The sequence below is a fragment of the Nannobrachium achirus genome (genome assembly GCF_963921795.1).
Source record: "Nannobrachium achirus genome assembly, chromosome: 20".
NCBI lineage: Eukaryota > Metazoa > Chordata > Actinopteri > Myctophiformes > Myctophidae > Nannobrachium > Nannobrachium achirus.
This window is the reverse complement of record NC_137827.1, coordinates 49,022,583-49,038,555: the sequence shown is the minus strand read 5'-3', so window position 1 is coordinate 49,038,555 and position 15,973 is coordinate 49,022,583. Positions and strand designations below refer to the sequence as shown.

General features: G+C 45.3%; 1 protein-coding gene across 1 annotated transcript; it reads left to right on the top strand.

Moving 5' to 3' along the window:
- Window positions 1–13,748: 13,748 nt before the first annotated feature.
- On the top strand, window positions 13,749–15,590 carry LOC308306219 (leukotriene A-4 hydrolase-like; the record flags this gene model as incomplete). Its single annotated transcript, XM_080751118.1, has 1 exon — window positions 13,749–15,590. The coding sequence occupies one exon, from the start codon at window positions 13,749–13,751 to the stop codon at window positions 15,588–15,590; it is 1,842 nt and encodes a 613-aa protein (XP_080607244.1).
- Window positions 15,591–15,973: the final 383 nt, after the last annotated feature.

Below are 15,973 nucleotides of genomic sequence, written 5' to 3'. Positions count from 1 at the left end.
CTCAGATATTTGCTTCTGGGGGGTCCCCGGAACAACATATTTTGAGATCGGTGGTCCGTGGCCAAATACATGTCATTTTGGGGGTCCTTGACATGAAAAAGTTTGAGAACCACTGATTTAGCTTGTATATCTGTGTTTTTTGTAATAGTTAAAGCATACAATAATGGTTAAAGTGGTTCAAATTCTACAGTGACGCAGATTTGCGTTCCCACCCCTTACAGTACACCTCTCCTCCTGCCCGGCCTCCTTTGACCAATAGGAAGGAGGGGTGGATTTGGAGGGGTGGGGGCAGTGGGTGGATGGGGGGCAGGTGGCGTTCACCTTGGGCTCTCTGGTGCCCCTCCCTGCCACCACCCCACCCCCAACTCACACCCCCTACCACTACAATCCTAACCCCGTCCAAAACCATCAAACAAGCCAACCAACCCCCACTAACAGTCTGGCAGAGTGCTGCAGGAGGATGGGAGGAGAGGGGCGAAAGAGAGAACAGGTGGAGCTCTCTCTCCCTCTCCCTCTCTGTGTCTGACTGCGTTTTCGTTTATATTGCCGAGTCCAGTGTGTTTGAAGGACGTTCCCGGGCCTCCTCCCTTCCCCCTTCTGCCATGGAAGACTGCCAGGTAGCTGTTGATGATGGAGAGAGAGAGAGGGAGGGAGAGAGAGAGAGAGAGAGAGAGAGAGCCTTTGTAGGGAACTGAAGCAGTCCTCAACCTGCTCCCATCCCCACCCACAGCTACCAGAACCCTTCTTTCTTTGTTTACAGGTTTTAACAAAGGGAATCAGATTTCTTATGTTAAGATTTTTTTTTTTTTGTATGTAGTCCATTGGGAAAACAAAAGGAATCTTGTTCTTTTTGATCAGGATTTGTCAGCATAATCTGGAAATGTTAAGGTTGTTTAGGCTTTAGTTAACGTGCAAAAGTGCATGCAAACAAATAAGGAGAAAATTTGAATGTGAAAATGGTGTCCATAAGGCAAGGTAAACCTCTGGAGATTGTATGGATGTGGTATGAACACAAAGCTAGAACAAATAATCTTAAATATAAGTGTATTATATAGCTAAGTGAATAATGACAGGAAAGCAGGGGCCGAAAGGAGAGTTGACATGAACCAGACTCGAACTGGAGACGTGGACATTGCTCGAAGGATCCATTCAACATTTACAAATGAAACACCGGTGCCACCCAAAATGTAAGTAGTGGACCACCTGCCCTCTCAACTCTATCTCCTCCTCATTCTTACAGACCATTGCCTCTGTGCCACTCCTATTACCGCTATCATCAACTTATCCATAACCTCAGGTCGTGTCCCATCTACCTTCAACTCAGCCTGAGTTGCTCCATTCCTCAAGAAACCAACTCTTGACCCCTCCAACTCCCCTTTTCCTTTCTTCCCAAACCTCGTGAACAAATCATTTCTAAACCAGCTCTCTTTCCATTTCTCACACTTTTGGATCGGACTTCAATACTGCTGAATCTACTGAAACCACACTTGCACTTACAAAGGCGCCCAGGCCCAATCCTCATCCTTTTTGATGTATCGGTACTGTAGCATTTGATACAGTCATTCTGTCGACCACAAGCTTCTACTGAACACCCTTTCTAACTGTGGCCGGGGTGGGGGCTGCCGGTGGGCGCCGGCGAGTAATGACGCTGACTTCGGCGTGTATTTCTGCATGGCCTGTTGGGTGGCTGGTTTGAGTGGTTTCACACAAAGTGAAAGAGAGAAAGCTGCGTGTGGAATTTGTGTTGGCTAAGTGTCCTGGTGAGTAGTTTTGGGATTGTTTTAAGTAGCTTTTGATTTGATAACTTGCTTAGTTGAACGTAAATTGGTATCACTGGGACTGTTCTTAACTCTTTGCGTGCCAGCGCCCTCTAGGGGCCAAAGAATGCCAGCGCATCTCTCATAGGCGAGCGCTTTAGCTTCCAGGACTTCAGCTTCCAGGACCTGACGTGCTCACGTTGATGCACTGCATGGAAATGTCCCGGATGAAGATGCTAACAGAATGGCTATTCCCATTTTGTCATCTAAAAGATCATTTTTGGGCGATTTCGCCGTAAATAAACCTCGCGCCGCTTTCCTAAAACACAAAAAAGAGATATAAGCCTTTAAAGATGCGGTCCTTCATTGGATTAGGCGGAGATTGGCGATTGCGTTCGCAAATTACGGCCGGCCGGGACGTTGTTAGCTTTCGGCTAGTAGCTACAAAAATCAAGCCAGGCTTCAGAAGGCCTCTTATCATTTTATTCATTTAATTAAATAAAGCCGAACTACTTCGGGATCGGCACACTCGTGTACTCATCGGAAGCGGCGCCGAACATCGGGTGAACATTGGGGAGCTCAAAAATGTATTTTAAACCATTTTTAATGGAATATATCGTCGGACAGAGTAGAATGGCTAACTGGCTAGCGGCTAGCGAGCCAGGACCACCCACGACTCTACAAGCAGCTCGGGGTAAGTGAATTAATAAAAAAAAGATTGTATTGGATTGAAATAAAGCCGAACTAGTTCGGGATCGGCACCAGATGAGTTAACTACATGAACACTAGTGTCCCTGTTGGACTAATCCCAGTTCCTAGATGTCCTTCTTTTTTTCTCCACTACTGTTGGACAGGCCAGATGAATATTCAGCTAAAACAGGTGAACGTTCTGCAAAAAAAAGAAATTAGATTTACAAACGGCACAATGCGTTGTGAACTTGTACATAGGATATTTTCGTTAAAGATATATGGTGTAGTGAGGAAAAAAGGAGGGGAATATACCCCTGGGGGACCAGGGGGTTAAATCGTTCTCCAACGACCTGACCGGCTGGACCTACCAGCTTTAGAGGGGTGATTTTCTTTATCATTCCAGAGGTCAGTTTTTGGTCCCCTCCTCTTTTTTCTCTTCTCTGGACTCCTTGGCCCTGTTATTCATGCTCACAGGTCCTCCTCCTATCACTGCTACAGACAGACAACTGTTTTTTCTCTTTCCCTCCCTCGTTGTAGCAGTCACTCCTGTAGAGTTGCACTTTACAACATCCGGAGGATTAGACCCTTCCTCACCAAGGAGTCTGCACAGCTCCTTATCCAGGATTCAGTAATCTCAAGGCTTTACTCTGCAACTCTCTCCCTGCTGGGCTGGCTGCTTGCTCTCTCTCTCTCTCTCAAACTCTTACAACTGATCCAAAATGGAGGAACATGTCTTGTTTTCTACCTTCCAAAATGTTCATGTCTCCCCATTTCTATGCTCACGCCAGTGGCTCCTGGTCCCAGCTCACATCCAATTAAAAACGCTGGTGATGACCTACATGTAGGAATGGGGATCGATTCTATCGCGGAATTGTTTCCCAAGTTATTTAGAATCGGAAACCAATAAGGATTTGTCTAATTAAGGATGAGAACACCTTTTTGTGTTTTTACCCTTCAGGACGGGAACAGATTATTGTGGTGTTGCTATGTACAGTATATAGCAACACAAATGTTTTGTAATTTTTGAATAAATATTTTTTTCTGTCTGTAAGCTTTTCTGAAATGGATTTAGACATTTTTGGAATCGGCCTCAGGTCTAAATGGGTTAAAGGATTGTATGTTCTTACTGCTTCACTGTTTAGTTGAAGTAAGCATGCTCTAACTTTGATTGTCTGTGGACATTAAATTAAAATGATAAGACCCAAAATTGCACAAATTGGCCAGCAACTACAGATGTGCCATTGCAAAACAAGCTTGTAGATCAGCTATTTATATGACCTTCTCTGACTTCGAAGTTTAAATTTACCTATGAAGTTAGATTCTGCTTTTCAATAGGAATGGAGTGGTTTCTTGCCATTTGCGAAGTTCTGCAAAAATACGCTCCATTCTCCATAAAGAAACATGTGGAAAAAATGCATTTGCAGGACATTTTCAGGAAAATATCAGCAAATACTGAAGAGTTGAAACGGCACTTCTGTACCGGTAATGGAAAGGGATTGACAAGGACACTTGGATCAGCAGACTCAGTATACGAGTCCTTCCCATCACACTGGTCACCTAGCAACGTAGACTCTTCTCCATCCCGGGTCTCATGCTGTGTAATGACCTCTCTCCCTCGGTCAGGACTCAGGACTGACAGACTCACTCATCCCCATTCCGCCACAGTCTGAAAACACACTTCTTCAGACTCCACCTCACCCCCTAGCACACCTTATTACCTTGTATCAGTACTTACCTATTTAGATAGAAGCTAGTTATGTCATTGATTCAGATACGGAATGTTGTGTAGTTCACACATGCACATTATTCTGTTACATGTATGTTGTTTGCTTGTCCACAGATGCAAAGAATGTTGTTTAGATAGACGTTTACTTGTACTGTAGGTTTAAGATGGATAAAACACAGGAGAGGCTCAGGAAAGCATCAAAGTAAAAAAAAAAAGCAAAGAAAAATAATATAAAATAGTTTAGCTAAGATTAGGTATGACTCCCTGCTAGGTACATCATGTATTATTATATTGTTGTTATTATTATTATTATTATTATTATTATTAGTATGGCCTTTTATTTACTTAACTGCTGACCCTGTTGACTAGGGTTCATGCTGCTCCGTCGTTCACCATGATAATGATAATGTAGTACCAGTACTGTGTTATTACCATAATGGATGCCCCCGCGATACTAAAGCACTTTGGAAGAAAGAAACCATCAAATGACGTGTCGAATGACATATTCATATTCATCACATTATTTTCATTCACCTGTTTGAGAACGTGTGTATTTTTTATTTTATTCTTTCACTTGGCTTTGGCAGGCAGTGGATCGATGACTTTAGGTCTAAGTCCACACAGCATACGAACTACAAATGAACCAATTTATTCACATCCTCAGGCTGTGTGTAGTCGGATGAAACAGCTTCACTGAAGGTAGACACACACTGCAGTTAACGATATTCAGTCAAGCTAGGGTCAGGGTGGGAGCACTTCATGAAGTTAAGTTCTGACGTCTCATGGCTTATACATCATCATTCACATCCCTCATTATTAGTATTCAAATCATTGTTAATTTGGATATCTGGCCAGGCCTATCTTGCCTCTCTTTACATGATGGTAGCAATAGGAGGAGTCAGTCAGTCTCTCTCTCTCTCTCTCTCTCTCCCTCTCCCCCTCCCTGCCACCACTCCCGGCAACATTCATCAACATTTAACTTTTTCCCTTCCTCATGCCCAATGAGGAGCAAATTCAATTTGTTTAATGTGTTTTTAAAAAGCCTTAATTAAATCAAGTATCTGTCTTTGATTTGATGTAATATCTAGTTTGAGGGTACATTGCTTAAGATCCAAGTGTGAGGCCTCTGTGTGTGTGTGTGTGTGTGTGTGTGTGTGTGTGTGTGTGTGTGTGTGTGTGTGTGTGTGTGTGTGTGTGTGTGTGTGTGTGTGTGTGTGTGTGTGTGTGTGTGTGATAGTGAATGGATCCTATTCAGATGGGGATGGATGAGGCTGTGGGTGGTGCGCCTGCAGCCAGCTAGGCTACATCACCATTTATTTTCATTACCAGGCCCAAAACCACTTCACTGGTTGGAGAGGGAGAGAGAGAGAGGGAGGGAGAGGGAGCGTAGCCCTGCTTCAGATTCCCCTGCATATAGATCTCAGCATGTCACTTTCGCACGGTAAAACCCTCAGTGTTAGTTTGACTCTGAGAGATTCATACAGTTGTTTGTTTTTACAAATAAGCATTTCTCATCCAGTGGGACGAGAACCAAAAATGACACGCAAGACCAGCTTCAGAACAGCTGTTATAAACTATGGTATGTGTGTGCTGCTGGCTCATTTGTATTCACTGGAGCTGTTCCGATAACAACTCCATGTGAGCGTCTGTCTATCAGCCTGTGGTTTATCTGCACGTATAAGTGACATGTTCAGTGGCGGAAAAAGTACTACTCACATGTTTTACTTGAGTAAAAGTATCGATACTGCAATGCAGAAATACTCTGCTACAAGTCAAAGTCCGGAATTCAAAATGGACTTGGGTAAAAGTACAAAAGTATTGGTATCAAAATGGACTTACGTAAAACATTTGGATCCGAAATGTAGAACTAAAAGTATTAGAAGTTGGAAATACTCAAGTAAAGTACAAACACCTCAAAATTGTTACTTTACCACACTGGACATAGTTCATAGTAACTGACCAATCACAGCTTATGTACTCATCGCTCTAGGGATCCTGGTACTTCAAGCATGTGGGGAATGAATGCAGGCCCTCCCTCCTCCCTCTGCTGCACATGTGTGTCAGGCTAGGGCTGGGCAATATAGTACACAGTAGGCCTAAATATGATATCGATCGATATTGTGATATGAGACTAGGTCATGGATATCGTAATGGCATGTGTGTTATGGCATAGGTCGAAATGGAAGCCAAAATAGTGAGCTCATAAGCTAGTGAGTAACTTTTTTAATGGGGGGGGGGGGGGGGGTTATATTATCAGCACAATACGATATTGTCATCTCAATATTGAAATCGCTGTAATTGGTCAAAAGGGGCAGCAGTGGAAGGTTCCCAGTTTGATCCCAGGTCTCCCCCAGAGTTAGTGTCGAAGTGTCCTTCCTTGAGCAAGACACTGACCACCTAATTGCTCCGACCTCCCGATGAGCAGGTTGGTGCCTCGCATGGTTTCCTCTGCCATCTGTATATGAATGTGTGTGTGTGTGAATGTAATGCACAATCGTTGTAAAGTGCCTTGGATAAAAGCGCTATAAAATAATGCACCCCCAAAAATGCACCAAAAGTATCTGGTCACGTGGTGCGGTAAAGTACCTGCGTATTGTTGAGTCTGGCGTTCGAATCCACCGCCATGCAGCTTTGTCGAGCATCTACAGCAGTGTTCCCCAAATAGTTTTCCCCAAGGTCCGAATTATGTCTAGGGTACCAAGCAGAGGTCCACAACATTGCAGGGGGCGACGGTGGCGTTTCCGCTACTCCAGCAACAGTTCAGATATCGTCACTGTCGGGCAGAAACCTTGTATCTCCAAGTTTCAAATGTGTATGTTTTTTTGGTAAAGCAAAGCCCTACTTCATCATACAAGATCAACGCACAAAGCTAGTGAAAACAGAAGATCTACAAGCACGCGTTGTGTGCTTGTAGATCGGCTGTTTTCACTAGTTTATTACATTCTTTAGATGATGAATACAAAACGAACGGTTTTGGACATACAAGGTTCCTACCCAACAACGACGATATACTAGTGTTGTTATTATATTATTATTACTGGGGTTGGTGGGGGCCAGACAGTAGCCCCCCGCGGGCCGCGGGCCGCCTATTGGGGAACCCTGATCTACAGTATCTTATATTTACAATTGGCTTAAGGCCGCAGCCCACTTTGGCACAGGGCACAGGACACAGGGCAGCCCACAGTCAACGGACACAGGACACAGGGCAGTCCACAGTCAACGGACTTTGAGACACGCCCACACTCGAGCATAGGCACAGGGCACAGGGCAGTCCACAGTCGTCCGGCCGTCTAATATGTCCGACCGGAAACGTGCTGCGGCACAATAGTTCCGCCACAATAGTCCCCCCCCCCCCCCGCGACCCTCTAGTATGAACACAATTGGCATGTGTTCGGGGGAAGCCAGCAGGGGAGTGGGGAGGGTGATATTTGTCACTGCATACAGCATGGGGCGGCAACTGTCAGCAGGGAGTGTTGGGTGGGAGGGGTAGGATGGAGGCTCTATGTCATCCTGGCGGGGGTCCTCCACTGGCAGGTGAGCTGGTAGGATACAACAACAACACACAGAAATGTGCGAGGGAAATAATGAATTGGCATAACGACCAAATTGGAGAGAAATATATGATGTTTTTGAAAGAATGCACTTTCATTTAGATACTGTAGCTTGTTATTTTGACAGATGCTAGGTTCATTGTTTACCTGTTATCCTCTAGTTTCAATGTACAGATTGTCATTTTGATAGTAGTGTATAATGTTTAGACTTCTGCTAGTTTCTTGGTTACCTGGGATCCTAGTAGTCTCTTGAGATTCTACACTCTCTGCATTCTTCTATGTATGTGATTATCTTATTGCCACTCTGGATAAGAGCATCTGCTAAATGCCTAAATTGTAAATTGTAAGTGACCATATTGTCCAGGCCTATACAGTAGGTCAGACTGAGAGAATCCATGTGAACCACTTCCCCTTTTCTCCTGCCATCAACATCTGTCTACAGGACCCTTCCTGTTGACAGGTCTGTGGTATGGTCTGTGGTAGCATGTGTTTTGTTGAGTGTTGGTAGGATGTTTGGGGATTGTTTGATGGAGCTGCCCTCAGGAGAAGGATGTTCCATCCATCCACGTACAAACAACAATGAGTTATTTCAGATTTGGCTATGTTTGAAGCATGGTTATCACTCGACTGACAGTACAATACAGTTAGTTACTCAATGTGGGATGTGTATTTGTGTGTGAGTTGATGTGGTCCCTGGACTATGTGTGTTCTGTAGTGTTCTATCTACACAGTTCATTTAAGGGTCTATTTTTACATTATCAATCCCGATTGATACTTTGTGCAGGACAGTGTTGTGTGCCGAAAAAAGCCGATCTTCAAGCTCACAACATAATGTCTAGGACAAAGAAACGTTCTTTAGCTGTTCTCTACTGGTTCTTCAGTTTATTTTAGTCACCACTATTTATGTATGGCACCAACTATATAGGTGATCATCAAAAGAGGTTCCCCTATGATTGCGAGCCATTTCTTTTTCCTTTCTTTTTGCAATTTAGTATTATAGTATATTTGTTGTTGTAGGCTAATGTATTTGTGTATGTATGTATGTCTCTTTGTCTATCTGTGCTGGTTATTATGTTGTTAAATTACAGTAAAATAACTACAAATGCAATATTTAATGCAACATTTTATATTCTCCAAACTTGTATTCTCCCCATCTTGACAAAATGGTATATTCCCAGGTTCTGCAGGTCAGCTGCACAGGTGCAATGCATTATTGATAATTGTGGCACTACTAACATGCCAAGTTTAGCTGCACTTTAGCTGAAGAACCGTTCCAGGCTGCCATATCCAGCCCAAGAAACCATAGAAACCCGATAAAAAACGGACAAACCCTGATTTTTTCGTGGGCGTGCCCATGAGGACTCCCATCTTTGCCATACCCTAGCAATTGCTGAACTGACGCCACTGCATCAATGTTGCACTCATATAAAAACCCTCAGTGTTAATGTATCCATTTGTAACTGTGAGAGTGTATATACAGTTGTACACATTGTATACTCTGAGAGTTAAATTTACACTGAAGATTTTACAGTGCACTATGATAACGGTACGCAGTACTGTAGATTTAGTTCTGCACTGCATTTCATGGAAAGCATTGATGCGCCGTAAGTCTCCCAAGATTTCATCTGAAATAGGAATTAAAGCCCCAAAGCTTAACGCATTCACCGTGACACGCAGATCTCCTATGGGAACTGATGGGGTTGATTGACTTACGTTTGTCCTTTCAAGTTAACGTTGGCATTTATGAATTTCAAATATTGGCTGATTTCACGGCTTCCCTGCAAACCCCAAGACTGTAACCTTACGTCACGCTCGGCTGCCTGTCTCTCCCTGTCGAATTAAAGCAGAATTCACTGCAGGTCAAAGAATAAACCCATTGAGAAAGCGGTTGATGAAATTCCAGGAAAGAGCGTTTTGCAGAGTGTGCTGCGGCACACGTGGGAAAGAGCTTTTTTAAAATGATGTTTCAGCTTTTATTGGACGGTATTACGGTAAGGCATGACAGCATAAAGAGCAGGTGGCAGATGACATATAGCCGTCATGCTGGGCACAAATGTGCAAATCTATAATAATTATAATAATTTACTCCCGCTCAGGGTTAGGGTTTACCCATCCTAGCTGTTATGAGCAGTGGGTGCTATTAATACAGAGGGAGCAGTGAGGGGTTAAGTGTCTTCTGCTCAGGGACACTCCGACACATAAACTGGGCGGATCGGGGGGTGAACATGGCACCCCCTCTACCCATTTAGCTATGCCCCCTCCCATGTCATCCATTCGCAGGGGCCATCTGTAACGATGAGTTAAACATAGCATCTCTACCAGTAAGACTCCCTAATCGGGAGATAAGCGACCGTTGGTCGCTTATCTCCACAAATATAACCGACGAATCTCACTAAGTCTGACCTCACAAGCCCCATATTTGGACACGAACAACATATAACTCCATATATAGAGACATAGCTGCTGACATCAGTATGACATCACACTGCTGACATCAGTATGACATCACACCGTACACAAATGACCCTTATATAAGACCGGCATTATCTACCGACAGATTAGATGCAAGCAGGATCTCGACTCTGACACAACTCATCGGCTCATAAGCTGGTTCTCCCTCCATATATGGAGATAACCGACGAATCTCACTAAGTCTGACCTCACTCCATATTTGGACACGAACAACATATAACTCCATATATAGAGACATAGCTGCTGACATCAGTATGACATCACACCGTACACAAACAAAGGTGTGACGTGTGACCGACCGACGGACGGACGGACGGACGGACGGCCGGTGGAGGTTTTGATACCAGTAAGACTCCCTAATCGGGGATTAGGGAGGACAAAAGTTTGTTTTACCAATTATCAAGACATACGGGCAGTTGACAGTTTGCCATGGTTACTCATTGAAGTTGAATCTCCATATATGGAGATAACCTACGCATCACATTAAGTCTGACCTCACCAGCCCATATTTGGGCATGAGCAACTTATGTCTCCATATATGGAGATATGATGACATCACACAGTCCTCAGCCGATGATGTGGCGTGATGTCATACAATACACAAACGAGCCCTACAGTATAAAGGGGCAATTCTTGCCAGGAAAGAAGCATTTCTTCGACTCAGACCTTATCGCCAGGGTTGGCTTATAGCAGCTGTCGGTAGGACCATATATGGATTCTGTTAGTGTGGATCTCCTAACAGGGCATCATCTGGGATACAATCCCTTTTATGCCCATATATGGAGATCCCTAACAGAATCCCTTTCATGCCCATATATGGAGATCCCTAACATAATCCCTTTTATGCCCATATATGGAGATCCCTAACAGCATCCCTTTTATGCCCATATATGGAGATCACTAACAGCTAACAGAATCCCTTTTATGCCCATATATGGAGATCCCTAACAGAATCCCTTTTATGCCCATATATGGAGATCCCTAACAGAATCCCTTTATGCCCATATATGGAGATCCCTAACAGAATCCCTTTTATGCCCATATATGGAGATCCCTAACAGAATCCCTTTTATGCCCATATATGGAGATCCCTAACAGAATCCCTTGTATGCCCATATATGGAGATCCCTAACAGAATCCCTTTTATGCCCATATATGGAGATCCCTAACAGAATCCCTTTTATGCCCATATATGGAGATCCCTAACAGCATCCCTTTTATGCCCATATATGGAGATCACTAACAGCTAACAGAATCCCTTTTATGCCCATATATGGAGATCCCTAACAGAATCCCTTTTATGCCCATATATGGAGATCCCTAACAGAATCCCTTTTATGCCCATATATGGAGATCCCTAACAGAATCCCTTTTATGCCCATATATGGAGATCCCTAACAGAATCCCTTTTATGCCCAGTTGGTTGCTAGGGTAAAAAAACATGGTTGCTATGGTAAACAGTTGGTTGCTAGGGTAAACAGTTGGTTGCTAGGGTAAAACCATGGTTGCTAAGGTGGTTGCTAACGTACACTAACAGACCAGCAACAACAGACTGTTGCCACAGCAACGTACACAAAGGTTTGTTTACACATGTGGTGTGATGTCATACTGAAGATATATGACATCACACCGTACACAAACAAAGGTGTGACGTGTGACGTGACGGACGGACGGACGGACGGACGGCCGGTGGAGGTTTTCATAGTAAACTGCTCCCTGACGGTCGCAACCAGTAAGACTCCCTAATCGGGAGATAAGCGACCGTTGGTCGCTTATCTCCACAAATAGGACAAAAGTTTGTTTTACCAATTATCAAGACATACGGGCAGTTGACAGTTTGCCATGGTTACTCATTGAAGTTGAATCTCCATATATGGAGATAACCTACGCATCACACTAAGTCTGACCTCACCAGCCCATATTTGGGCATGAGCAACTTATGTCTCCATATATGGAGATATGATGACATCACACAGTCCTCAGCCGATGATGTGGCGTGATGACATACAATACACAAACGAGCCCTACAGTATAAAGGGGCAATTCTTGCCAGGAAAGAAGCATTTCTTCGACTCAGACCTTATCGCCAGGGTTGGCTTATAGCAGCTGTCGGTAGGACCATATATGGATTCTGTTAGTGTGGATCTCCTAACAGGGCATCATCTGGGATACAATCCCTTTTATGCCCATATATGGAGATCCCTAACAGAATTCCTTTCATGCCCATATATGGAGATCCCTAACAGAATCCCTTTTATGCCCATATATGGAGATCCCTAACAGCATCCCTTTTATGCCCATATATGGAGATCACTAACAGCTAACAGAATCCCTTTTATGCCCATATATGGAGATCCCTAACAGAATCCCTTTTATGCCCATATATGGAGATCCCTAACAGAATCCCTTTTATGCCCATATATGGAGATCCCTAACAGAATCCCTTTTATGCCCATATCTGGAGATCCCTAACAGAATCCCTTTTATGCCCATATATGGAGATCCCTAACAGAATCCCTTGTATGCCCATATATGGAGATCCCTAACAGAATCCCTTTTATGCCCATATATGGAGATCCCTAACAGAATCCCTTTTATGCCCATATATTATGGAGAAATCCCTGCTCTGAGTATCTGACATCAGTGTGATGTCACCTGTTTATGCCCATATATGGAGATCCCTGCTCTGCGTATCTGGTTGCTATGGTAAACAGTTGGTTGCTAGGGTAAAAAAACATGGTTGCTATGGTAAACAGTTGGTTGCTAGGGTAAACAGTTGGTTGCTAGGGTAAAACCATGGTTGCTAAGGTGGTTGCTAACGTACACTAACAGACCAGCAACAACAGACTGTTGCCACAGCAACGTACACAAAGGTTTGTGTACACATGTGGTGTGATGTCATACTGATGCGGAGATATGAGCAGGGCAAAGGTGTGACGTGTGACGGATGGACGGCCGGTGGAGGTTTTCATAGTAAACTGCTCCCTGATTGTCGCAATTATGTCCTTATTGATGTTTATATGTTGTGTTTATCGTTTTGTACAGTAAAATGTATCTTTTTTGTGCTGTAATGTGGACTGTGTGCGGGTTTGGGAGTTTCCATCTAACTAATTTACCGAATGTCTGTCCGTCTGACCGTCTGTCTGCATGCTGACATCACTAATACTACACAGTGTCGCCACCATGGTAACAGCCGCTTGCTGAAACAATGCCTACATTTGGAGATGAGCATGCTGACATCACTGATACTACACCGTGTCGCCACCATGGTAACAGCCGCATGTATGAAACAATGCCCAAATTTGGAGATGAGCATGGAGACATCCACCATGGTAACAGCCGCAAGCTGAAACGATGCCCAAATTTGGAGATGATGTCTGCCATCTGTCAGTCTGCATGGTTCACATGTGTGCTTTAGCTTAAATTTTACACTTGCAGTCCGTGGCAGCCAAATTGTCTGATAACGTGCCCTGGAAATGGCTGACGTCAGCAGTAGACAGTTCTTAAACCCTGGTAGACAAGCAGTCCTTGGTTTGTTGTTCTCAATCGACCATGGCCTCCATTTTGGATACCTGCTCTTTCTCCTCTCTCACTCAGTTCAGTACGAAGCATCTGAATCTTACCTATCATGTGGATTTCGACAGTCATGTCATCAAAGGGAAGGTCGCCCTTACCATCGAAGTCCTGGAGGATGGTTTCTCGTCTCTGACCCTAGACACCAGAGATTTGAAGATCTTCGGCGTGACGGCGAATGGACAGGAGGCCGAGTTCACTATGGGACCGAAGCACCGCTTCAAGGGGACCCCTCTGGAGATCACGTTGCCCTTCAGCCTCTCCAGGGGACAGCATGTCATCGTGGAGGTGAGCTACGAGACGGCTCCGAATGCGACCGCGCTGCAGTGGCTCAGTCCCGAACAGACCGCCGGGAGGGAGCACCCCTACCTCTTCAGCCAGTGCCAGCCTCACCACTGCCGGAGCATGGTCCCGTGCCAGGACAGCCCCTCTGTGAAGCACACCTACTACGCTCGGGTCTCTGTCCCCGGCGAGCTGGTGGCGGTGATGAGTGCCTTGCGAGAGGGACAGGAGCCCGACCCTCAGGACGGCAGCCGGACCGTCTACCGTTTCAGACAGCCGGTGCCCATGCCGTCTTATCTCGTCGCCATCGTGGTGGGAGCTCTGGAGAGCAGGGAGATCGGGCCGAGGTCTCGCGTGTGGTCCGAGAAGGAGTTTGTGGACAAGGCGGCTTTCGAGTTCTCCGAGACGGAGACCATGTTGAAGACGGCGGAGGACTTGGCGGGACCGTACGTGTGGGGCCACTATGACATCATTGTGCTGCCACCTTCTTTCCCTTACGGGGGCATGGAGAACCCCTGCCTCACCTTCGCCACCCCCACCCTGCTGGCCGGAGACAGGTCCCTGTTGAATGTCATCGCCCACGAGATCTCCCACAGCTGGACTGGCAATCTGGTGACAAACAAGACCTGGGAACACTTCTGGTTGAATGAGGGACACACCGTCTATTTGGAGAGGATGATTGGCAGGCGAATGGAAGGTGAGCAATTAAGACAATTTAAAGCAATGGGAGGCTGGAAAGACCTGCAGGATTCGGTTAGCACCTTCGGGGCAGACAACCCTCTGACCAATCTAGTGCCTAGCCTGCATGACGTGGACCCTGAAGACGCCTTCTCGTCCGTGCCCTACGAGAAGGGCTTTGCTCTGCTATACCATCTGGAGCAGCTCCTGGGTGGCCCGGAGGTGTTCATGGCTTTTGTCAAGTCCTACATCCAGCTTTTTGCCTACAGCAGCGTCACCACAGAGGAATGGAAGAACTACCTGTTCACCTACTTCAAAGACAAGGTTGACATTCTCAACAAGGTGGACTGGCATGCTTGGATCCACACTCCCGGGATGCCCCCTGTCCAACCGCAATACGACACGACGTTAGCTGACGCCTGCATTGCACTGTGTCAGAGATGGGTGCAAGCCAAGGAGGGAGGAGACCTTGGTGGTTTCAAAGAGGAGGACCTGAGGGCTTTCTCTTCCCACCAGCTCATCGAGTTCCTGTCTCTCCTTCTGCAAGAGGAGCCCCTGCCACTGAGCCATGTGCAGAAGATGCAGGAAGTGTACAAACTCGATGCCTACATGAACGCGGAGATCCGTTTCAGGTGGCTGCGGCTGTGCGTGAGGTCCAAATGGGAGGATATGGTTCCAGTGGCGCTGAAGATGGCAACGGATCAAGGGAGGATGAAGTTCACGCGTCCTCTCTTCAGAGAGGTGTGTAACTTTGACAAGTACCGCGATGAGGCCGTGCGTGTTTTCTTGGATCACCGTACAGCCATGCACGGTGTGACAGCGGGTCTGGTGGCCAAAGACTTGAAGCTGGATTCCAACTAGAGCACTGTTTTGTAAACCAGCTCCTTTGTGGCACCAGTGTTAATTTAGTCGACTAAAACTATGAGGGAAAATGTTAGTGACTACAATTTTTCACAGATGAAAACTAAATAAAAACCACACCCAGTGTGATGTGAGTGGAGTTCATTTCATTAAGCGTCCCACAAAGCTTGGCCAATGTGGGATGGGCAGGACGTACGTACAAACAAAGCCAGATGTAGGAGGAACTAGACGAAAATAATTTAGGGAGGTGAGGGACTAGTGGAGAAGAGTTCCAGTAGAATTAGAACAAGTAATTTTATGCTTGGTTGTGCGCAGGTGTCGCACAAAATTCTACAAGCTTGTAGATTGGCTATTTTCGCCAATCTACAAGACACGTCTTTTAG